Source organism: Heliangelus exortis, chromosome 1 (genome assembly GCF_036169615.1).
Source record: "Heliangelus exortis chromosome 1, bHelExo1.hap1, whole genome shotgun sequence".
Taxonomy (NCBI): Eukaryota; Metazoa; Chordata; class Aves; order Apodiformes; family Trochilidae; genus Heliangelus; species Heliangelus exortis.
The window spans coordinates 13116657-13142760 of NC_092422.1; the positions used below are offsets into that span (position 1 = coordinate 13116657).

A 26104-nucleotide genomic window follows, 5' to 3' on the forward strand; every position below is an offset into this window, starting at 1 on the left:
GCAGTTGGCAGAACAAAAAAAAATGAAACGTGAAAATGCTTCAGTGGACCTTTCTGCCTCATCCCATGAGGGAATTAGAGGAGCCTTCTAAGGTACTACTTTTAGCTGGGGAGAGGAGGGTGATTTTTTTTCTCCACCTCCCTGATTTTTTCCTCTTTGTGCATTTAGCCAGAATTTCTCTACCCTCTTTCTGACAGGTGAATATTTCAGGGAATAGTTTGCTCTCTTCTGTCCTTATTCCCAGGAAGAAATATGATCAGAAAAGACTTAACTTCATAACAGAAGAGTAAATGCTGCTGTCCTGCATGATTCAGCAGGGAAGAACACAATCCACACATGGTATTGCTAGATTTTTCAGTTCCATTTTGAGCAAGTATTTGAAAAAAAGGGGATAAGGACTTACAAGACCAGTACAGATCAGCCCACGCTTGCTAACATAATGGCAGTTCTCTCCAAACCAAAGCCCCAGTGCAAAAAAGAAAGACTGTAGAGCAAGACACTGGGCCTAAACTTCCTTCCCTCCAAGAAAAACCCTGAAAGTATGGATCAGCTTTATGCTTTCCATATGATTCGGTTTCTTCAGCTTTTGTGAACACTATTTAATTTTCAAACTGATTTTGAAAATTTTATCATATGAAGTACAGTGCATAACATGGCACTCCCATACAACTATAACACTCCCATAGCCCACAAATAGCAAGCAGGTAATATACAGAAATCCAATGACTTTGATAAAAAGATGAATGCAGAATAAATGTTGACCAGGAGTACAATGTTGCCTTAAGTTCAAATTGAATGCAAAATAATCTGACTAGCCAGTCCATTTTCATGTCTCAATTTGTATTCTGCCTGTGGTCACAGCAGCAGTGACAACGACCTACACAGTCTTCACAGTTCCCGGCCTTTTAGCAACAGCATTATAAAAGGGGGGATGTTTTTTATGCTTGGGCTCTAATCAACAGAAGTGACAGGATATTTACTACATATGAGCAAGTTTGCAGTGACCCACTTTCCCTTCAGCCCTGTTTGCACTTTGTACTAAGGAGTAATGAAAGGCAAAGTAACTTGTCCAATTTCACATTGTCATCCCTGAAAGGCAGTGTTAAGTGTTATGTCACATGAGTTTTATGCTATGTTTGCTGTACTCATTTGCATTTTTCAAAGCACATATTATACCTGACTTCAGTATAGATTTGTCAGCTGTCTGCCTGACCTTGCTAAATATATGTCAGCTATACTCTGATAAAGTATACATAGCTTAAAAACTTTGTCAGCATGGTAGAAAAATATAGTGTGTGGTTCATACTTATTGTTTAGAATCCATAACCAGAAGGTTATAAAATCTACTTCAACACTAGGCACTATTTATTTTGTCACTCATCACTGGTGGGGAATGGAAAAGAAAAGAATCACTGGCTAGTAAAAGATAATTATTTTTTTTCTTTTCCAGAAAACCAAGGCTAACACTTAATTATAGATCACAAACTCACACCTTTTTTACTGGAATTCCCTTGAGGGACAGGAGATTGAATAACCTAACCTAAGCTTGCACCAAAAAAAAAAAAAAAAAAAAAAGAAAAAAAAAAGAAAATCTTTAATGCTATTTTCAGAGAGGATTACTTAATGTAATAACTTGTTTATGTCATATTCTGTCTTTTCAAAGAGAAATATTCAAGAATTTTTGGCTGTTTCTTGGATGTATTTTTTCTGTTTCCATAGCAGAACAAAAAATTGTCTCTATAAGGTACTGGAATGTTTTGTGGTTTTTAATTTAGGGAAATATACCTTGAAGTAGTTTAGAAAGAATAAACAGATGTGTCTACCACAGTCTGGTATAGCAACATGGAAAAAGGAGGAATTGGTTTTTCTTGAGATCATTTGGTCATCAACAAATGGATATGTTCATTAAGAAAGCGAAAAGCATATTTTGAGATCAAAGTCCACACTCACCTGGCAAAACTTTAAGGGAAATTTTAAAAGCAGGGACCAAACACTTAATGGCTTTGAAGTAGTACAGGAGAGACTGAAACAAAAGCACTGCTAAATTGCATTTTATGCTTTTGGTGCTTGATACAGTATATTAATTCCTGCAAGAATACACTTGTGCCAAAGGAGAACACCTTTGTTGTGTGATGCAGTAGAATTGATGGGGAATATGCCATAGTTGTTCTTGCAGACTTAGTACGTGCAAATAGAATATAACTGCCACATAGGCAGAGATGGTGATCATTTACAAACACATCAACATATCAAAAGGGCTAAGTTATGTTCCTAGCTTTCTTCCACACTCATCAGGTTTTAATGTCTATGTAGCCCTAACACTAATATTTGGAAAATCAGTTTTTCACAACTTCTTTATACTGAAAACAAAATCTTTGGTGAAAAATCGCTCTTGTACATCGCAATCATGAGATGTGTCCTGTGAATAAAATACTACAATGAGACCTACTGGGCTATTTATAATTTTGCTCTGGGATTTCTAGAACCAGGATTACCCAACTGTTGCATTTCCACCTGTCACATCCCATGACCCGACACGGACAACGGGCAAAGGAGATTCCCTTTCCCAGACCAGATTTTCCCTTTGAGGGAGAAGTTACCCTTAGAGGGTAGCCAACAATGATGGCCCCCTCATTGTCTGTCTGAATACCCCTTGATCAGATGAAGGTGAAACGACACTCAAGGTCTGTTTCTCTACAAACAAAATAGCAATTTTATTGCTTTAACAGGTAAAGTTATTTTGGAGCAAAATAATCTAATTTATTTAGATTATTTAGATTAGATTATTCTAATCTAATCACAAAATATTGCAATGCAGGGATATTAATGCGGATAACCTGTGAAAAACTTGTGGTTACTTAATAGTTTTAGGAAAGAGAAAGATAAAGTGAGAGAGTAAGGGAAGAAAAGTTAAGAGAGAGAGATAGGTAATAGAAAATCACCAGTCCTGAATCCAATATTGAGCCAACCAATGGTGGAGGGTTGGTGTCAGTGAAACTCCCTAAGCCTACCAACGCAGCCTCTGGTTTTGTGGGCCTGTTTCACTCAGTAAGTGTGGCTGAGACACATCAGATTGAACAACTGGAGCAGACCTCTACCCACTTCTTTATTCAAGGTTTGCAAAGGTGACTTGTCACAGCTCCCCTCCCTGCAGACCAGTCTAAGAGGGTCCGAGGGCCCAGTGGAGGGAGTTCCTCCATCCAGTCCTTTTCACCAAGCCTGCTACTGTCCATCTTGGTAAGCCTGGGGAAAGCCATTTTCCCTTTCTGACCATTTCACTGCTGGATCCTCAGCAGATAAGCTGATTCACTAGCTGGATGGGAGGGCCTCCAGGGTATATGCTGCCTCTCACTACCTGTTGGTACATTGATTAAATACTATGTGGCTGTCATCACTGTAGTGTCAAGTTTATAAAGATGCATTGCAGGTAAAGTGAAAGGAATGTGACAGCCCAAGAGATAATAAACATTGAAGGTTCAGACCTAATGTGTGAATAAATGGTTGCTGATTCTCCTTTCTTTCCAAGAAAGGTCTGACTAGGTGTGACTTCAGATAGCAACTGGGTTGGTCAAAGATTTAGCTAGGAAAATATCCTCATGAAATTACAACTACTTCAACAAGTGGTGACTGCCACTAGATTTACTATCTGAACTACAGTTAACCTAAGAATTATAGCAACAGCATTTTAACATGAGATAATGCAGACACACAAGATTATATTTAAATAAATTTTACAAATTAAGGAGTAGACTTTGAGGTGGTGCAAACTGATATACCCTCAATCAAAGCTGACAGAACCACTTTACTCAAGGGAAGATATGACCTCAAATGTGTATTTTTGCAGCCAGGTCTTTCTAGTGGGGTTTGTTTTTGTTTTGGTTTTGTTGTTGCTTTTTTTTTTTTTTTTTTAATGGCACTCCTGCAATAATAAAAGGTCAGCATTTTATTCATTGGTCTTATTTTGCTATGAAAATTTTGCACTTTTTTTGGATACGTGAACAAGAGTGCTGTCTTGCCCGTGACCTGTTTTCCGGAGAAAAATTTATCCAGATATGATATCAATACCTTATCGTGAAATAACCAATTTCCCAGAAAAAGTCAAATTGTGAAATAAATGCAAGCAGGTCTCATAATGAATAACAGTAGGCAGAATACAAGTCTTTGAATGGCAGTGCAGTAACATCTGTTAGACAAAATAAGACCCTATTGAAAATCACCTTACTTGTGCAGGTCACCAAGATACATTAAAAGGAGACAATACTGCTTTTTGCATAGTTATTTTGTGCAAATCCTTGGCCAAGAGATTAGTCAAATTCATAGGTCAGCTCCACATAAACTCTTTGAGAACTTAAACTGAGGACAGACACCAGAAATATGGATTAAGAAGCACAAAACATCATTTAGGAGTTTTGTGCCTGAAAAGAAAGGGCGCGAACATATTATCAAAACTGCATTTACCAGAATGTGTTTATATTCAAGAACTGAAACTGAATCCACTTCCTTCTTTTTTATTCAGAGAAGATTTTTTAGATGAATGAAAGATTTTCTTTGGCATCTCTTCATTTCCTATTCATTACACTGATGTGGCTCTGTGGCTTACAATCTGTGGCTCTGAGTTGCACAGGGCCAGGAAGGGAATACTGCTCTCAATACTTCTTAACTGATGCTGTCAGAGCTTTCCAGAGTGAAGGTAGATATTCTGGTAACCTATCAGAGAATGTGCTCTCCTTGAATGGTCTCAAATACTTTTGACTTTCTGTCAATGTTCATCCTCTGCTCTTTCATCTTGCAGTCACAACTTCTCATGCCAGTACACAGCAATTCAATGTGCTTCAGTAATTCCTTGATATTCAGAGTCTCACCATTTTTGAGAAGTGAGCATTGCTTGGCCCTGAGGTTAAGTTGCAAATGTCATGTGTTGAAAAGGTCTTGATGATGACACAAAAGGCAGAAATGGCAAAATAAATCCCCCACAAGAAAACAAGTATGAATATTTGGAGTCACGTGCTCTCTGCATGTCTGTATTAATCCTTCATTTGTTCACTTGTTGGTAGGTTGGTTATTGGAAGGACATGGAGCAGGAGGAAACAGCAGAAAAGGTCAAAACTGAAGGAAATGAGTCATCCATCCTCCTGACAGGATTAGAAGGAAACACATTATATCACCTAACAGTGAGGGCGTACAACGCTGCAGGGTATGGACCACCCAGCACTGCTGTGCGTGCAGCAACCAAGAAGTCCCGTAAGTTATCTTGGTGCCTTTGCTCAGGGAACAATCTCTGCTCTCTTGGGTTTTCTTTTAATAAACTTGTGTAACAATCAGGAATCATGTCTAGTTTTGATTTGTGCCTTTGTTTCCTTATTTAGACATGAATGCATATGACTTTGCATTCATAACAAAGGTTATCTTTGTACAATCCAATCCATTTTTGACAGAGAAGGGACAGAAAATAATTCAAGTGTGTAATCTCTGAGGAGTTTAAAGGGTGGCCTAAGTAAATACACCACATTCCATTAGATGACAAGTCTGATGAAAAAAATAATCTTTTAAAATTCTACCTAGTCAGCTTCCTGCTAACACAAACAGCTGTAAACGTTATAGAAGACTGAAATACTTTTGTTTTGATTTTAAAGGAACTACATATAAATTATATTTATAGGTAATGTTTTTATTTCTTCTTTTCAGCTCCTAGCCAACCACCAAGCAATATTATGTGGATACAGGATGGCTCTCATGTGTCTCTTGGATGGGAGCCAGTCAGACCTCTAGCTAATGAATCTGATGTAATGGGATACAAGGTCAGTGCTTCCCCTTTCTTGCTCACCTTTCTCTCTTCCAAATGACTATTCCTATTCACTGATGGATTTTTTTTCCCTTTTTTGTTTTTCTGTGTAAGTAAAATATTCTGCAATCAATTTTCACCATGAAAAACAATAAATAAGATTGAAAAAAGCAAAACGTCCCATCATTTTTTGTGTTGTGATTTCAACTACAGATGAGGTTTTATCTCAGGGGATCAGTTAATCATATCTCAGAAGTGGCTGTTAATAAGATAAACCTGGAATTAATTTCCTACTAACACTTCAATTTAAGTGTCTTTGTAATAGTAGTTAGATATATGGAGAATGAGGAATCTCAAGATGATATTAATGTTACATTTATATTGAAAAGAAACACAAATACTTTGTTTTGTGACCATGTTGTCAATGCTCAACAACCAGTGATGCTAACATCTGGCATTTGAAGTTTTGAAGTTTTAAAGAGTGAAATCTGAATTAACCCTTAAAGAACAATTCATAAAAAGCAGTAGAATTTACTGCAAACTTTTAAATAAAACCAGAATTATTTCAATGTTTTTGAGTTATGTGATTGGTGTTAATTTTATATATGTATGTATGTATATGTACATATATATGTATATAATCATTTCTATAGATTACAATGTGATATCCCCTCTGATACGTCAGGAAACATCACCAAGAAAGTGTTAAATATTTCGAATAAACAGAAACTGCTCTAACCTTTATCAAAATAGGTGAGAGTCTGAAAAAGTTCAGTTGACTACTTTTTTACACCTCTCTGACCTTTTCTATTTTCTCGGGGAGTAGAAACTTACACGGAAGTACCAAAAAGAAAACTCTGAAGTCACTTGCTTTCCTCTCTCATGCCATAAGCTTTTACTGAGTTTTGCAGAAAATGCAGGGACATATCTGAGCTATTCTCAGTTGGCTCAGCCAGCTAAGGTAAACACACCAAGGACACATCCTGGCTTAGGAGTTTGGGCAGACCAAAAACCAGACAAAATTATTCTCTATTACCCCTCCCAATCCCCTCACCCCCCCAGCTAGCTCCCCCACCACCAACCCCCTCACCCTCCAAAGGGAAGATAAGAGGAGAACAAGGATTAGACTTAGAGTTGTAAATTAGAAAATTAGAATAGAAACAGATTTACTAGAACAGAGGGAAGGCAGTAACACAGGGGATAAGGGACAAAATTACAAATCTATCTACACAATCCGATTTTGATGGTGTCAGGGACAGGTGCCTGAGGGCCCCTTGCAGCAGGGCCGACTCAGGAGAGGGCTCCAGGGCTCCTCCCAGCACCCGATGGATGCGGATTCTGAGGAGCAGGTGGGGAGCTGGGGGTAAAGGAGCGCAGTGAACAGCGGCGAAGGAGAGGGGGAAAGAGAGGAGGAGGGGCTGGGGTCTGCCTGACCCTGATAGAGCATGGGCAGGGAATGGGAGGGAATGGACCCCTCTGTGTTCTGCCCCTCTCAGGGTCTGAAAGCCTCCTTCAGTTCCCGGTACTCAGACTATGACAGGACATTATTTAGGGCATTTTAAGTTGGGTTCTTGAGACAAAATTGTGACTGTCTACATGAGTTTGGGGATAAGGATTTGACACAAATGGAACCCAAAATGCACTTAAAAGAAAGTTTGAAGAAAAAAAGAGTTTAACACCTACTGCTAAACTGGGCAAATGCCAAATCTTTGTTGTCCTTTCACTTCATTAATTCCTATCACATTTTTCTACTAACATTTCGAAGCTGTTGTGGGGAAAGAAGAGCAAAAGCAGATAACTGTTCACATGTAATGTCAAGAAATCCTTAATGAAAGAACTAAACAGTTAACATTTCAGTGACTGCATTATCTATACAAAAATCTGCTATATAATCTGAATTAACACTATGACCACTGTCTACTTTATTGACCACAGGTATTATTTAGGCAAGAAGGTCAGAGCAACAGTCAAGTTATAGAAACACAGAAAACCTCTGCCGTGGTACTTCTTCCTGATGTTGGTGTCTACATCATTGAGGTCTGTGCAGTCAGTGAAGGAGGCGATGGAACTGCAAGTCCTCAGATCAGAGTTCCATCTTTTTCAGGTAAGGTTGAATGTGGGGCTTGGAAGATAAACAAAACACCATGAACAGCCAGCCAGAGCTCTATTCTCTAACACACTGTCTAAACAGCATCTATTAAGGAAGCTGAATTCTCTGTATGGGTCTGCCTTAGAGCAGTTGATTAGATATCACATTATTGAAATTATTAATGTATTACAGTTTAAATTAATTGCCATAAATTATAATGCCCAGCTTCTGTTTCCTCAGTCACAAAAATATGTTGAAAGCATTCAAGATAACAATATTACACAGGTAAGAAAAGGATGAAAGGATTAGTGGTATGAACAACCAGAAAATACCACTTTTTGCTTGAACACAAGGCATCTTAATTCTTTCTGCTAAAACTTCTATATTCTCTTAAATGTTGCATTTTTAGTCCTTAAGGAGTACTTTCAGAAGTTGTTAACCTGAAACTTCAATCTAGATCTGTAATTTCAGCTCTAAACAAGTCATAAACTACAGTGAATGCAGAAGGCATGAACCTCAACTCCATGGAATATTTGTTTCATGTATCTGTTGAGCCATAACTCTAAGCCAAAAAAATCTTTCATTCCCTTTAACTGGATATATCCTATTAGACTAAACACAACAGGTCGGTTCCAATCAGGACAATCATAGTCGAAAGAAACCCAGTCTTGCTCTGTTCTTGTCCTGTAACCTGTTGCCACTACCAGCCTATTACGTATTTCCGTTAGCACAGCTTTTTAAGGAACTGCTGTAATCTAAAAACATCACAGGGCTTCTAGGCAAAAAACCATTTTTTCCTCTGAACAAACATCAACATTAAGGTCTAGCTTTCATTCCTTGTTTCAGGAAGAATATTTGTGATTGTGAATCAGGGCATCTTCTGCAGCTTAATTCTTTTTGAGGATTAAGGCATAAAACAACATAACCTTTTGGAATTTCCTAATCATTTGCAGACTGAATATGAGGATTCAGCGTGTGGAATTCTGCAGATATCATAAAATAGATAGATATGATTTCTGTAGATATCATAAAATCCCCAACTTCCTTCCCCAGCTCACGTCTGCTTAGGGATCCTATTTTGTGACTGCAGTTCTTGCAGGGTATTCCATTGCCTAAGAGGCATCTGCTGAGCTGGAATACAAATTTGGGGCAAAGCCTAATACCTAGATGTACTGAGAACAGTGTGCACTATTTTTTCCTTAATTACTTTGCTTTTCATTTCAGGAGGGAAAGTAACAAGTGCTCAATCCACCTTACATGTGTTGGCCACCTCCTCATCCTCTGTAACATTGCTTTTGACATTGATAGTTCCTTCGATCTCATGGTGAAGACTGCAGACTTTATTGTTGTTGTTATTTGTTTGCTTTAACTTGATGACACCAAGGGAAGAAGTTTTACATCCGTGGAGAAACTGGAAACCCAAGCTAATGCTTAAAGATCCATAGAAATGCCTGTGGTTCACTTAGTGGAGACACAGTCAATAATTCATCAGGTTTTTTTCTCTCCATTTTTTTTAAAAGTCCTCTGGGGAGGGGACAGTTCTTGGCCCAAAAATATGCAGATTGTATGTAATAAACTTTTGTAAGGAAATGTAATTTATGTCAAAACGTAGTTTACTTTTTTAAGATGTTCAATTTTGGTGACCCCAGTCATGTATCATTAGATGTTTAAAAAGTGGTGTCTAGTACAGTACATCTGTTTGGTTTGGAAAAAAATCTATTTTAAGTATAGAACAAAGTTTGGTACAGCTTTGTTGCACACTTTTCTTGCATCCCCTATGCCTGGCTGTTCCAACTGAAGAGAAAAATATAGCTTAGACACACAGCCCACTGCAAAATACAGAGAACTTGTTCTGAAACTATGAATATTTATTAAATTAGCAAAAAGAATTGTCAGTATAATATTAGACAGCAGACTCAGAAAGTGGTAAAATGGAGCAGAAAACAAGCCATTTATTCTATTGCACGATAAATGGGAAATGATGAAACACAAATTTAAAAGGAAATAAGTATAGTTTTCTTCAAATGCCATATGAAAGAACATCAAATGAATCACATATTTATTTTCAATAACAGAATAAAAAGCAATTCTTAATGCATATGACAATGAAAACTCCACTGGGCATAGCATGCATTAGGATGGTAAGTGGACAAATAAAGTGATGCGAGGAGATATATCTACATTTTCAAACCACTTCTCAGTTTTAAGTATTTTTACTCTGGGTCCATATATAGTAGCGTTGTGCTTTGTATTTAGTAACCAAGTGGAATTATATATGAAAGCATCTTATGGAGAAAATAACAACATTTTTGGGAATTTAAATAGTCACATATATACAGACTCCAGTAGGATATATTTGGAGACTGTTGTGTCTGAATAAAAAAAATGTGGATAAGTGCTATTGAGCACTGTTCCTGTTATTTAGCTAATTGGCTTTATTTCTATAGCTCACTAGAGATTATTCTTGTAGGGACAGTGAATCCCCACTTTTTGCCATACCAAAAATATTTTCACTTGGTAGAAAATTTGGACAATTCTACATCAGAAGGCCTTTCTGCATATTGGCACCTGAATCAAAATAATCCCCAGCCTATCCAATGCAGTATTTCTGCAGTTTTGGTGTGCAAGGTGACATGAGGGAGGGTGTTTCACTACTGTTTGTCCAGGAATCATGCCTAGGATGAACATTGGCTTGCCTGGTAAAAATCAAGTCAAAAGAGTTTAACGGGCAAATGCTAATAGCATAGTTCTTCTAGCTTTCCCTTCCTCTAAAAGTTTTGATGCAAATTAATTTTGATTGATGGGTTCTGCATCTAAAATGTTGTTATTTTGCCAGCTTACGAGCAAAATTACAGTTAGCTAGTACACTCTGTGTCCTTTCTTAGCTGCTTGAAAATAAGTAGCCAAGAAAGCACAAAATAGGTCAAGTGCTTGGTAGGTAAAAAGCTGACTGATGACTATGATTTTTTTTCATTTTATATCAGTAAAACTTTTAAGAGATGTTTCAACTCAACTTTTTATTACCCACTAATATTTTAACTCATGTTCTAAACAATAGTTTTAGGATTTACTAGTCATCATGTTCTTAGGAAAACAAAGGCAGGATGGCCAAGCATAGACTGTAGATACAGAGAGAAGACCTTCTATACCTCTGTTTCTGGTGAAGTTTTTGAGACCAGAGAAATGAAAGTGGAATGTATCTTGCTGATAGAGCAAACTCATAGAAAATAAACAAATGCTGACATTTGTCAAACAGAAGCATTACATTAGCAAACTAATTGTTTTTCAAGAGGTTAAGATAAAACAAGACTAAACTGATGAACCAAAAAGTAAAACGGCTATTTTGTTATTAATTAAGCATAATTTCCTCTATTTTTTAATACAGTTGCTTTCCAATGCAGCTCGTTTGAATATTCAAAAAGATTATAATCAGAGTTGGTGGCATTTTGATCAAATAACTTAATGAATACAATAAATGGCTTTCCTTTTTAAGAAGGATGAGAATCTGATAAGGAGATAGAGCTGTATCTAGTTGTATCTCGAATTATAGTGTCAAAATAGAGATAGAAATATTGAATATACCATCAGGTAATGTAGTTGTATTGCAGGGACAAAAAAGGGGTATGTTTTATATTCAACATGAACAGAATATGTATTTTGCATCTTATATATATTAATAAACACATTTTAAATGTTTAAGTACCTATGTATTACCTATTTGTTACTTTGTAGAAGAAGGTGTTTCCATATAATTTTTTAGTTGCATTAGAGAGCTCTTTCCTTTTTCATGTAAAAGATTGTAATAGTGCAGTCTAGCATCACTGAGGAGACTGTATTTTTCTATAATGCCATAAGACCTGTTTGGGAAAAAATAATAAGAAAGAAACTTTGTTTTGCAGACCAAAAGATAGATACTGTCATGGCCCATATCGAAATGTTAGATATATTGTATACAATCTGTATATATGCTATATATAATGATATATATGATGTGGAAGACACAGTAATATAATAGTTCCTGTGTACTGTTCTTGTAACATTAGATCTTTTTAATAAATAATTCTCTTTTTATTGACTTTTATCTTATCTCCTGTCAGATCCTGAATTGCATTCATAGAGGCCAGGGTGAAACAAATATTTTGGATACCAACAGCAGCAGCCTTTAAATTACATGACTTTCAAGAAGAAAATTCTGAGTCTCCAGTAGTGAATGTGGACAATGTAGCCATTAATCAAGTCAGTTTTTTGGCATCTTTTGAATTTCATGTATGTGTTGGTTTCCCTGGGTAGATATTATTTTGCAATTAAATAACTAAAAGGAACAGGTTGGCTGGAACTTTCAACATGAAACTATACCTAACAAAAACAGCAAAATAAGCCTGCAAATTAGTTTTAGAGATAAAAATTCTCTGCCTTTTATAAAAAGAATCATGAAAAGAAGTGCTTTATAAGCAAGTCACCAAGGGTAATACTCTATACACTGAAGTATTACGTAGTTTCTAAGACCTCTCTGGCATGTGTAATGTTCTTTCAAGTGTCCCGAGTACCCCATGGCTGTGTAGGCACAAAAGCACAGCATGGCCATTTCATGTTCATTTGAAAAGTTTAGTTGCTTTGCCTTAAACTTGAAATACTTTCTGTGATAAATCACAACAAAAAAGTGTACATAAATATACATGTGTCTTTGAACAAAAAAATGAAATAATGGATGGCCCAACTGTAGAAAATATTTTTCTTTTTTCATAATTTATCTGAGTTTTTAATAACCCCAAATAAATTCTTTATGAAATGCATACTTATGGGGATAAATCACTTTGCATCACAGTACAAAGCCAAAAAGTTCAATTTGGATATAAAAATAGATTGCCACAGTCACCACTTAAACTGAGACTTCAGGTACAAAATAGGTTTGGCTTGAATAGCACATCAGGACTTCCATTAACTTCGTTATCAATGTCACCGAAAACTGTAATGACCTGTTTTTGCTGACATGGAGAACTGTGCATATTGAAAATCCATATCCTATCAGAACTTACACCAAACTGCATCCCACTCTTGCCCTTTTACAGCCATCATCCCAGGTCCTCTGAAGAAAAAAGACATTTTCCTTCATAATTACTTCCTATGCTCTTGAGCAAAACAATGTTAGGGACAAAAGAAAATGAACAGTGTTTTATTACAATAGGTTAGTTGGCTTTAGGCTATTGCAGCTTCCCTGAGCATGCCAACACACACAGGTTGCTTCCAAAAATACAGGCCTTCAAATTAGGAAGTTGCATACGTGCTTTCAGTGAGAAAAATGTATATGCATTCTGCTGTGACCATTAATCATGGACTGTCAGATGATCAGTGGAGGTAATGTTTAAGCCTGGTGTTTGTTCTTTTCTAACATGGAGGAGATTCAAAAGTAAATTCTTGATGTTTTCTGGTTATACTATATTTATTTTAAGCTCTATTAGAAAAAAAAGAAATCATCCAAAGTACACTGAATGTCTCTCCTGCCCCTTGTTACAAAGATGAAAAAGTAACACTTCACCCTAACCTACAAATCCCTGTGCAGCCACTTCTTTCTCCTGCCCTGTGTGTGTGGAGTTGGGAGGACAGAAGAGAAAAAGGGGGGAGGAAATCTATGGGCATGCTTTTCCGTGAGGTTGACTTGGAGTTCACCCAGACTTTTGACCTAGCATTGTTTTCCTTCCAACTTTCCCAGCCTTTTCCCTTCAAATGTACAAGAAGGGAAGCATTTTTCTCCATCTGAAAATGATTGCAATAGATTACCTAGAAAACTAATCTAAGCTACCATTGTGTCGTATTGCTATCTTTCTCATTAAAACTTCTCAAAGAAAAGCTTTTGAGTACCCAGAGTACCCATAAAAGAAAATATAGATCTTTAACACTCTTCACAAAAGCTCTGTCTATTAAATGCAGGAGAAAAAGCTGGCAGTTTGCTGAATGAATGAAATGTTATCTGATTTATAGATCATAAATGGCTTAAAAATTGCTAGACACCTGCAGTTTGCTTGCAGAATGATGGAGTCTTTCCTTTTGGGTCATTTTTTATTAGACCTAAAAATTTCTTGAAAGATTCTTAATTTCTCCAAGTATGACACTGAAAGTCCTTCAGCACAAGAGATCTGCAGCACCTTAAACCTTGGTGTGACAGCATATTGGCAAACATACTCTGCTTGCTCAGTGAATAACCACTCCCACAACTCTTCCCTCTACTACAGTGAGGCAATGAGGTGTTTGTGCTCTTCAGTGGCTGCTGTACTCTTCCTTACTTCTAGTCAAAGAGCACAGCTGACAGGATACTTCAAACATCTAAAAGAAATGAGAGAAATACATGGGAAAAAAAGACCCAAATGCCAGTAGGTCTTCTTATATAGACCAGCAAACAAGCCAAAGCCAAAAAGAAACTATGTGATTCATGTAACGCTCTCCATCCAGATGATGGAGCGGAAAGGGGGGTGGGAGGGAAAAGGAGAATTTGTTCCCCTGTACTCCCACATTAATTTGCTTAATTTCAGTAGAGTAGGATGTATAGCACCATAATAACTTTCCACAAGGCTCTTGGCAAGATGCTATAGAGAAGTACTGCCAGCCAGGAAAATGTAGAAACAGAATTTCTGTATGTTTTGTGGTTAACGCTGCCAATTTTAGAGAGCTCAGGAGTTAGATGAGAAATGTCTGTTCGTTTTAAATCTCCTTTGGTCACCTAAATCTCAGAAATGATGATAATACTAAGATATTTCATGTAATTAGATGGTTGAAGCACTTAAAAAATAATGTTGAAGCACTGCACAAAGCAGAATGAGGAAAAAGGCAGCAAATATGTTTCAATGCAAATAAATGTGAGGTGAAGACAATCTAAGCCGTGCATACATCACACTGAGTGTGGAACTGGCAGGTGTAACACAGGAAAGTGGTAAAAGTTGGATATCACCAGGAAGGTTATTAAGAGCATGAGGGAACAACACTTCTTTGCAAGACAAAACTTGGGTTTTATCGCAGTACTACTACTGTGATCACTTGAGGTCTCCACAGATCAATAAGAATATAATAGAAATAGGAAAGAAAAAGACAACTAAAAAGGTCAAGGGTATAATTTAAAACACTGCTGCCTGGGAAGAGGTTAAAAGGACTAGGACTCAGTTTGGAGACACATGGGCAATGGATAAGAAGCTGTCAAAACCCAGATTTCTCTTCCTTTCTCTCCTGTGCAGTGGATGAAGTACTGAAAAGATCTGTGCAGGACTGACCTCCAAACCACCCTCAACAAGTTTGCTGATGACACCAAGCTGTGTGGTGCAGCTGACACACTGGAGGGAAGGGATGACATTCAGAGGGACTTTGACAGGATGGAGATGTGGGCCCATGCCAACCTCATGAAGCTCAACAAGACGAAGTGCAAGGTTCTGCATCTGGGTTGAGGCAATCCCAAGCACCAATATAGGCTGGGTAGTGACTGGGTTGAGAGTAGCCCTGAGGAAAAGGACTTGGGGGTGCTTGTGGATGAGAAGTTCAACATGAGCCATCAGTGTACACTTGCAGCCCAGAAAGCCAATCATGTCCTGGGCCATGCAGGTGTGGCCAGCAGGTCGAGGGAGGTGATTCTCCTCCTCTACTCTGCTCTCTTGAAACCCCACCTGGAGTACTGTGTCCAGTTCTGAGACCCTTTTACAAGAGGGACGTGGATGTGCTGGAGTGTGTTCAGAGAAGGCCCACGAGAATGATCAGAGGGCTGGAGCACCTTTCCCATGAAGACAGACTGAGAGAGTTGGGGTTATTCAGTCTGGAGAAGATAAGACTGCGAGGAGACCTTATTGTAACCTTCCAGTATCTGAAGGGGGCCTACAAGAAAGCTGGTGAGGGACTTTTTAGGTGTCAGGTAATGATAGGACCAGGAGGAATGGATTCAAACTAGAGGAGGGTAGATTTAAGCTATTGAGAAGAAGTTCTTCACCATAAGGGTGGTGAGACACTGGAACAGGTTTCCCAGCGAGGTGGTGAAAGCCCCATCCCTGGAAGTTTTTAAGGCCAGGCTGGAGAGGGCTCTGAGCAACCTGATGTAGTGGGAGGTGTCCCTGCCCATGGCAGGGGGGTTGGAACTAGATGATCTTCCAGCCCTGAAAATTCTATGGTTCTATGAAACCTCTTCTTCTGGTTTGGAAACTGTGGAACCCAGGTGCTGTAAAAGTTAAAGATCCTGCTTTATCTGTCCAACAAACATTGAATTATTTACACAAAAAGTTCCAGTATTGAAAAGATTCTACTTCAAAATTCGCCCTGTTCCCAGAGGAACCAATCTACTCCCAGACACATGATGCGAGTCAGAAAAAAAGAGGTGTCTGTGATCACTGAAATCCTTAGCTGGATGTTTAAATCATTTGTGTAGAAGAAAAAAGTCTTCCTCTATTTGACAAAGGGACACTCACAAACATGCACAGGAAACTTGCAGACATACCCAGGATCATGAAACCACCCCTCACTTATGAACATAAAATGTAGGAGTTGAAACTGGATCTCCAGACACCAAGTCCAACATTTCCACCACTGAGTGACTTTAATTACTTATTGTTATTGCTTTAAGTATTACTTCTTCAGTTGTAACCTCATTGTAGTGCCTGCAGTCCATCTTTGTTACCTGCTAATAACTATTTACTAAAGACTGGAAAAGAAAACAAAACTATACTAAGGATCTTCCTACCCCTGCACCATCTCTTAAGCTAAGCACAGTGTCAGGAAGAGTTTTAAGTAAAAGAGCAGAGCAAAAGTAAATATCTGTTCTTACTCTTTTATGAGTACCAATATCACACTTACTGCCAGATCATCAGAGAAGGGGGAAAATGAAAATGCAGCCTTTTTACTTTCTCTTTTATGCTGAATACACTAAGTGGAATGATTCTGGTATAATGTCGAAAAGATGCCTGATTGATGTAGGTTATAATTTTAAAACCTGGTTTCCTGTTTCTGAATACACACACTCACTAATGAACTTGAGCAGCAGTTTCTACGAGTTTTGACTCTGCCCATTTAATGAACAAAATCCAATCAACCACCCTGTTAGCGTAAATGGAAAATATATGTCTGCAAGAATGATAAATAACTGATTGCCACAGTGATTAGCATAACGTGGCTCCTGGGAAGCTATTTGGCATTCAGGACTCACTAGCACTTTAAGGATGGATACAAGTCTCAGTGTGCTTTGCATTGGGCTAGCACATTATTTAAATAGGAAGACATCTTTCTAGATCTGATAACTGACATTTTCATTTTAAACTTTCACATTTCTGTTTCTAAGAAAACTAATCATATTTTTCACAGTGTTGTGGGTATTTTCACATAAAATGTATGTCTGGCTCATTCCATTTAAAGAACATAAATTTATTTTTAGTGGTCCCAGATGCTCCAAGCATGATACATGAGCTGAACCAGTCTCAGTAAAGCTGTTGCTGACTCACAATTAAGCAACCTAATGACTTTGAAGGCTGTGTGCTCTCCTCCAAAAGTTTTTAGAGCCATTATATACTTCAACTATCTAGGCTGTAGAGACACCCAAAAATTAAATACCTCAGATGATCCCTTTCTTTAAAAAGTGGATGGTATTTTGAACACATTAGGCCATTTGAAAATCTTCTAACAGAGCACAGATTTTGAAAAATGAGTAATTCAGCTACTCTTATAAATTCCTTTCATTCATTTCCAATTTAGGCTGTGCTTTTGTATACTGATTCATGTTTTTAACATATTAGCATCTTCAATACCAGACACAATCTTCTTCAGATACAATATAAATCTGTGAGGCTTTGCAGGAGGCTGCTGTGCCTGTCACAGCATGGAGAGAACTGTGGGCAAAGCTCCTCCTAGACTGCAGGATCTTGGGTCACCATTTCAGAGTGAGTCAATAAAGATGCACTTAATGTTTTTTCCCTCTTGCATCTGTTTGGGTTCACTTCAGCCCTAAAGAGTTGACTTGCAAATACCAAAAAATCAATTTGCAAAAGTTGACTTGACAAACATCTTTGTCAACAACATGGGCAGTGGAATTAAATGCACTCTTACCAAGTTTGCTGATGACACCAAACTGTGTGGTGAGGTAACACACTGGAGGGGAGGAAGGGATGACATCCAGAGAGACCTTTACGGGCTTGAGAAGTCGGCTTGTGCAAACTGCATGAAGTTCAGCAAGGCTAAAGGTAAGGTTTTGTACCTGGGTCAAGGAAATCCCATGCATGGATACATGTTGGAAGGAGAAAGGATTGAGGACAGCCCAGAGGAAAAGGACTTTGGGCTGATGGTGGAAAAGAAGTTCACCATGAGCCACTACTGTGTGCATGCAACCCAAAAAGCCATGGAATATAGCTTCAGATCTGTTGCCTGAACTATCCACTAAATATCTCAGAATGGTCTATACGCACCCTTAAACATATTTATGTTTATGTTATTCAGACATGCAAAGAGAGATGTGTTACACCACTTCTCACAAGCCCTGTGAGGAGAGGTTGAGGGAAGTGGGAATATTTAGTTTGGAGAAGAGGAGGCTCTCGAGAGGAGCTGCCCAAGGAGGTGGTTGAGTCACCATCCCTCAAGGTATTTAAAAACTATATAGATGAGGCACTTCAAGACATGCTGTAGTGGGTGATATGGATATTGATATATACATATATATATGTTATTGGAAGGGGGAATACTAACAGTTGGATGCAATGATATTTGAGGTCTTTTCCAACTGTGACAATTCTGTAAATCTGTGTGATTCTGTGATTCTGTGTATCAATATTTATTACAGAAAAAACTGCCACTGGATAAAAAACACCTCTCTGTGTATACATGAAAGTATTCTTTACATTTAAAAGATCAGTGTATGCTAAGGAGCTAAATCTACAAAGAATTTGGGCAGCTTTAAGTTTAAAATTGATTCTACAGTTTTACTCATTTACCTAGATGATACTGCTTGACTTGAATGCGTATAAGGAACTCAGCAGACACAGAGATGGAAAAGAGCTAAGTATACCTGAAGAGAGGAAGATTCCACCAGTGGGGTAGTGATCTTAATGGGAAGTCAGTGTAGCAAGGACAAAGCATGAAAAAGATTACATATCAGAACATTTCTTCCAACAATTACATCAATCAGTCATAAAAAGTTCTTCCAAAGTGGCCTTGTGATACCAGTAAATATTTGAAATTATATTAAAAACAGTGTTGCAACATCACACAAAGCTGACAGTCTGATGCCCACACAGATAAGGATAAAACCCAACAGCCTGAAGAGAGAATAAAAGCAGAGCCAATTTTTTTTTTTTAAACTGTCCACAGTTCAAAGAAATATAATTGCTTTGGGTCATTGTGGCAGGGTTTGGGTAGCAGGGGAGGGGCCACAGTGGTATCTCCTATGAGAAGCTGCTGGAAGCTTTCCTGGCTCTAGCCAAGACTGAGCCCACCAGCAAAGGTGGATGTACCTCTGGATGTAAAGTATACAAGAAGAGGACAATGACACTGGGGTAGGACCTGCAGGGCAGGGGAGAGGGTGAAGTGGGAGCAGTGCCAGAGCAGAGATACCCAGGTCAGTAAGGAAGGGAGGGAGGTGTCAGAGGTGAGCAGAGTTTCCCCTGCAACCTGTGGTGAAATGGCAGCTGTCCCCTGCAGCCCATGGGGGAGAAAGGTGGATCAGTCCCTGAAGGACCACAGTGTGGCAGACGTGGACCTGTAGCCTGTCAAAGATGACAGTGAAGCAGATATGGACCTGCAGCTGAGGAGAACCCCTCTCCAGGGGAGGTGGCTGCTCCTGAAGGAGGCCATGGCTCTGTGTGCAGCCCAGGCTGGAGCAGTCTGTTCCTGAGGGACTGCACCTCCTGGCAGGGACTCACGTCAGAGGGGTTCATGAAGGACTTTCTTCCATGAGAGGGACCCCACGTCTGAGTGAGAGAAGTCTGTGAAGACTTCTAGCTAAAAGTTTTCCATTCAGTTTTGTAGTATCTGAAATTAATCCCAAGGGTTCCCCCCTATAGTACAACAGCAAAGAAGAAGGGACTTTAAACCTCCTTTTTCCGTCATGGAATGGTTGTACAGACAATTTGCATTCATTGTCAAGCACACATGCAAGCATGTGCATGTTTCTGGTGTATCTGAGTAAATATCAGTTGACATTTTCACTAGGGTTTCTTAACTCTCTTTGAATTCTTTTAAAACAGCATTGCTTAATGCATGATATCACAGTGCCTAATTAAGTAAGAAGTGACTAGGATAGATGGTGACCTTTTCCAAGTGATTTGCATACATAACATGCTGCATGAAATGTGAAGCTCTGGCTCCGGAATGAAATCTAGCAAAAAGAAAGACACTTCTCTTTTATAGTACCATTCTAGAGCACTGTGTAAATGACTAGGATCTTTAAGGCAAAATCATAGTGTGTGACATTTCATTTTCATAACCTTTTCATTCCATGAAAGTATGTTTTTAATGGTATAATCCTTGTAAAATATTAATGATTTAGCTGTATGTGACAAAATTTATAAGGCAATATACTCAGCATCATTTATAAGAATACCTATTATAAGAGCATTCCAGGTAAAGAGAGACAGTTGTACCAGATAAGTGAAATATTAAAAGATACATAAAATCAGCTGTGATTTGTGTATCACTTCAGTGTCTTATTAACCTGAAAAATAGCTCTACTTAAAAGGAAATACCAGTGTGTTCTATAAAGTTTTGAAGCCCCAAATCTAAGTAACAATGAACCTGTTTTGAACAAGAGATTATTTTTCATGCAGAAGAAAATTTTAAATTATCTGTCTTATTCTTAGAGCATCTTTCACGCTGACCTTGCAAAGATCACCGCTATGTATGCTATAATTTGTTGCAAAGACTTCTGATGCAGAGGTGGCAGCAAACATGTTTCTAGTATATAAAATCAAATCAGGAGGAAATTTTTGCTGTTTTTTCATATTAGGGTGAAGTTAAATCCCATTAAAATAAATAAATATACTCAGTGGTAACATGTCTGATTTTATTCATCAGCAGTGTTCTTTTATAGTGCAGAGAAAACATGACATCATGATAAGGTGGATTGTTTTAAAAGAAGACACAATAAACAAAGATCGTGGTTTCGCTAGGTACAGACATTTCATACAAGATACAGCACTCTCCCACAATGAAACATCCTGGTTAAGGCTAAAAGTTAATAGGATACATAATCCCTTTATTCAAAGAAGGTGTTCTCCACATTCCTTACTACCTTTTGTGGCTATAAGCCTTGCCTCATCTTTATTTTTCTGGCAGCAGGCGTTGCCTCATTGCTATCTTTGGTCAGCCTTGCTTTGCAGCGTGGGACCTTGCCTTTTCATTAGCTCTCAGGTCTCTCACATCACTCAGGTGGCCCTCCACACAGGAGGTCTCACCACAGACCTGCCTCACCAGCAGGAACAGCAGAGCTGTACTGCACTGTACAGCTTTTGAAAACATAGCTTGTAGATACAGTAGAAGTGTTCTAGTTTGTCTATAAACTGTGTGTTCTAATCATGTAGGGGAATTTTTCAGAATACTAAAGCATATGGTATGTCCAAAGTTCACTATTAAAGGGATGAAAAAGAGGTTTCTGGCTAATTAGAACAGCAGTAGAATAACAAAAAGCTTATGTAAGGAGCAAAAAATAAAAGAAAAGTAGCCAGGCATTTTACCCTTCAGAAAGGTTTGCTTAAGCATTTCAAGCCATTTCAGTGCTACCAGGTCTCATTTCCCTGATGTAATTTAGTAAAGAAAACAACAATTACCTCCAGGTTCATTAAATAAATCAGCCCTGTTACTCTTTGTAAAGTTAATGATCAGTAGTGCAGATGATTGCTATGGTCACACTACAGTTGTTGGTATTCAGCAACGACACTTTAATATAGAGAGCATTACTCTGCTTTTAGATTTTGTCATTCAAATAGGTGAAATTTCCTGGTCTTTCATTTAATAACAAAAAATTATTCTAAATGGGAGTGAGTTTTACAGCCTAATTAAGATAAAGCTTTTTTTCACAGTACAATAAATTAACTCATATCTGTTTCCATAAAACAGTTTTTGCATACATTCATGTCATGTAACTCAGACCCACCAGCAACATAACACTAGTAGTTATTCTTGTGAAAGTCCCAATTTAATATCACTTAGGGAAACCCGGGCCCATCAAAGAATTAGCCTTCTTTGCTAGCAGGTAGCCTTTCACAAAGCAATTTCCATCCTAAGCTGACTGGGAACCTGTCTCATCCAGGTCCTGGCTTTTTAATATTCCACCTAGACTGGAATAAAGCAACATAAATAGGCATGAAACCCTCAGCCCTTTGGAGAACACATCTAAACTGCTTTTACACTTCTATTCTAGGTTCCCCTAGAATCTCAGGATGACTTTAATGCCTTTGGTCTTTATTTTCAAGAAGATTGATCACCTGGTCTACTCTGTGCATGTACATACTTATATTTTAAAAGTCATTTAACACTTCTGAGAAAAAAAAATGGTAGTGAACAGCTGTATTTCTCAGCCCAAAATTCCTTTCTACCATAAAAGCAAAGCTCATTGCACATGACAAACATCCTCTGAGAATTTTCTGAAAAAGGGATTGAAATTCTACAAGAACTAGACCACAGGGAGTCTCAAGATCTCTGTTCTAATTGCACATTTCTTGCCTGCTTTCAGAAGGATAAATTCAGAGCAGCTTTGTGTATTCCAGTTTCTGTCACTCTAAGGTATCAGCTTACCATATTTTTCCTCTTATACGATTCCCAGGGAATGTAGCATACTAATGTATGTAACTACTGGCATTAATTTTATAGCACCATAGTACTGCTGTTGTCCTTTTAGAAGTCTTTCAGCTATCCAAGAAAGATTCCCCAGGAAGTTCCAACTTTAAAGTTTTTCAAGCATTTTGTATCTCATACCTATTTGATGAAAAATTGCTTTGCATCATGATGTTTTGATGTTCTATTCTGGTCAAGATTTACAAGGATTGTTAACACAAGAACATACCAACTATTGCCTTGGCCATGTTTAACTAAAACACAGCAATTGGAAGACTGTGCGTTGCCCACCCAGGGGGCAGAAAGTCAAGCAGCATCCAGCAGACCAGCTGTGTGGGAGTCAGAGGAAACCTCCCCCCTAACCCAAACTGTTTCATATGTATTTATTTGTTTTTATTAGACAAGTGCCAAAGAAGAACCAAAACCAAGTTTTCATTTTACAAGGACATTGTGCAAACAATAAAATAAGAATCACTACCTGACCAAAGAGCGTGGAAATCAAATAAGAGTTCACAGCCCCAATTACTATACTTCAAAAATGAAGGTATTTTATTTTGGATATGGCCTCCAAGTAATGTAAATACCATTGTCATGTAAATTAATAGAAAGTGAGGAAAGAGAATGAAGCTAGCATTTAAGTGTAATGTAAGCAGTTATATCTAAAGTGAATGTCTTCAAGTATCTGGAGCTGTTAAAAAAACAAACATAAGTCGCAAATAGATGGGAGGAAAAATTAAATTGAGTTTCAGAATTTTTCTCAGTATATTCAGATGCAAAGCAGCAGGACTTCCCAATCCAAGTAAACAAATTACACTGCACATCAAAATAATAACATATCAACTTTAAATCCATCCTTTATTCTGCAGAAACCCATTTACTAGATTTATGAAAAGGAGTATTTCACAAACCCCAGACATTCAGCAAATATTAGTTACTCTATTTATTCCCACTGCATTTAAGGTTATTCAGCTGGCAGTTACTAAGGGAACTGCCTTCATTTATTTAAAGTGTTACCAGAACTCAGATGTTACTCTGCAGGATATATATCTGCAAAAAAAGTAGCATTAGATCCAAATAAATGAGCAAAATTTATCTGTGTGTCTGAGCATAAACAAGATCAGAGGTGAGGGTTAGATGGTGTTAGCTTGAATGAGTTTAAACATCTTGAGTTAAACAGCTTGAGTTTTCTTTACCAAATTTTCTCATCTGTCTCTTACAGAAAATGTATGAGAATATTTTCTATAAATGTCATTAACAGCAAACAGTAACATGTTAGGCCATTGCTAGGGTATCTGGGTTCCTTTTTGTTAATGAAAGCATTTCAACTAGACAAGTTTTGCAAATCAGCAGGTGATGTGATGTGGCGCACATGCAAAAGGCAGCACAATCTAACATGAAAACTAAGCTTGTGAAGGATGAGCTTTCCAACATCAGTGAGAGACAGAATCAAACATCCTACATGTCCTCTTGTTATTAAGCAGAAAAAAAGTTAAGCCTGATGAGAAAACATATCTTAAAGCATGTACAGAAAATGTTCTTTTCTTTCCTCCCCTAAAAAGCTGGAAATATTGAAATCTTTTATCTGGATGCTTTACATCTTTTCCTTGGGAAGTGGCATCCCAACAGGCTGTTAGTAACTCCTATAAGCATTTGTTCTGGTAAGTCCAGTAGGTAGAAGCACAGTTCTTGCAGACTCACACAGCTTCCCACATCTGCTTGGACTTCGCCAGAGGCAGAGCCAGCATCAGAACAGGGAGAGCTTCTAGCAGCTTCTCACAAAAGCCACACCTGTGGGCCCTTACTTCCAAACACCACTTCACTAACCCGACAAGTTATCATAAGCCAAGACATGCTCTTGTCCCACGGTGTCGTGGCTTGGCTTCATGAATGAAGGTTTCAGAAGGGCTCTCCCCACTCTTGATGCAAGTGTGTGATGGCTGATAAGGCCAATGCAGGGCAGGCACTGTGGCTGCAAAAGGCAGAGCAGAAATTGTCCTGTGAGGGAACAGCCCAGGCTCTTTCTGTGCTGCCTTTTCTCCTCAAGATTGATTCTATGTGTGCTCTCAAAGGAGGCAGCAGAGTTATAGATTCTGCGTCTCCATGTCTCCCGACTGGAAGCCAGGGTGGAGCACTGATGGCAGTCAGTATGGCCAAAGCTGAGGGATTGTTTCAGGGGGTCCTTGTATCTCCTCTCTGGGGCTCCTCCGTTGCAGCAGCCAGTGGCAAGTTCACCATAGAGCACAATCTTAGGGAGGTGGTGATCTTCCATCCTGGAGATGTGCCCTGCCCAGCACAGCTGCATCCTCAGTATCATGGCCTCATTACTGGTGACCCCTGCCTGTTCAAGGACAGTGACATCGGTCACGCAGTCAGTCCAGTGGATGTTTAGGATTGTAGAGAGGCAGCACCGATGGAAGCATTCAAGGAGTAGAAAATGGCTCTGTAGACACTAATCTTTGTACTTTTCTCCAGGTGTTTATTGCTCCAGACTCTTTTATGAAGTCTTCTGAATGCACTGTATGCCTTTGCTAATCTGTTGTCTGTCTCTTTGTCAATCTTGATGTCCAAGGAAAGAATGCATCCCAGATAGCTGAACTGCTGGACTGTCTTAAGCTCTGATTTGCCTATGGTGATGTGGGGATGATGGAAGTCTTCCTGTGGTGCAGGCTGATAGAGAACTTCTGTCTTCTTAAGCTTACTGCTAGCCCCAAAAGATCTGCAGATTCTGCAAAGCAGGATGTTATGCACTGCAGTGCTGCTTCTGTCTGAGCAATGAAGGCAGCATCATCATCAAAAAACAACTCTGGGACATGGTGATTTAGGGTCTGGGTGTGGGCCCTCAGTCACCTTAGGCTCAGTATGCTCCCATTGGTACAATATCAGATGTAAATGCCATTTTCTTCATGGAGGTCTGTCGTGGCCCTTTGGAGCATCGTGCTGAAGAAGATTGTGAGTAGAGTGGGTGTGAGAATGCAGCCTTGTTTCACAACACTGATTATTGGGAGGGATTCAGAGAGTGCATCACCATATCTGACTTGCCCTGCTGATCCTCATATAGCAGGATGATCATTTTGAGGAACTTGGGGTGGCATCCTAATCATTCCAAGATTTGCCACAGGCCCTTCCTACTCACAGTGTGAAAAGCTTTAGTGAGGTCAATGAATGTCACATAAAGACCTTTCTTCTGTTCCCTACACTTCTCTTGCAGCTGTTTGAGAACAAATACCATGTCCGTGGTACTCCTATTGGCTCTGAAACCACATTGGCTTTCAGGTAGAACTTCCTCACCTATAGCAGGCACTAATCTGTTCAAAAGTATTCTTGCAAAGATTTTTCCAGCAATGGAGAGCAGAGTTATACCTCAGTAGCTGGAGCTGTTTGACTTTTCTCCTTTCTTCTTGTACAGGGTGATGATGGAGATCTGGTGGTAGAATGCCTTGTTCCCAAAAACTCACTAG

General features: G+C 38.6%; 1 protein-coding gene across 2 annotated transcripts in view; it reads left to right on the forward strand.

Annotated features, from left to right (window-relative positions):
• The window catches only part of CNTN5 (contactin 5), a 590995-nt gene extending 579043 nt beyond the window's left edge, over window positions 1-11952 (forward strand). For both annotated transcript variants that reach the window (XM_071734290.1, XM_071734300.1), the window contains exons 22-25: window positions 5055-5241; window positions 5686-5798; window positions 7718-7886; window positions 9096-11952. In XM_071734290.1, coding sequence (XP_071590391.1) covers window positions 5055-5241; window positions 5686-5798; window positions 7718-7886; window positions 9096-9199 — 573 coding nt within the window. In that variant the 3' untranslated portion in view covers window positions 9200-11952. The remainder of the gene's footprint in view (window positions 1-5054; window positions 5242-5685; window positions 5799-7717; window positions 7887-9095) is intronic.
• Window positions 11953-26104: the final 14152 nt, after the last annotated feature.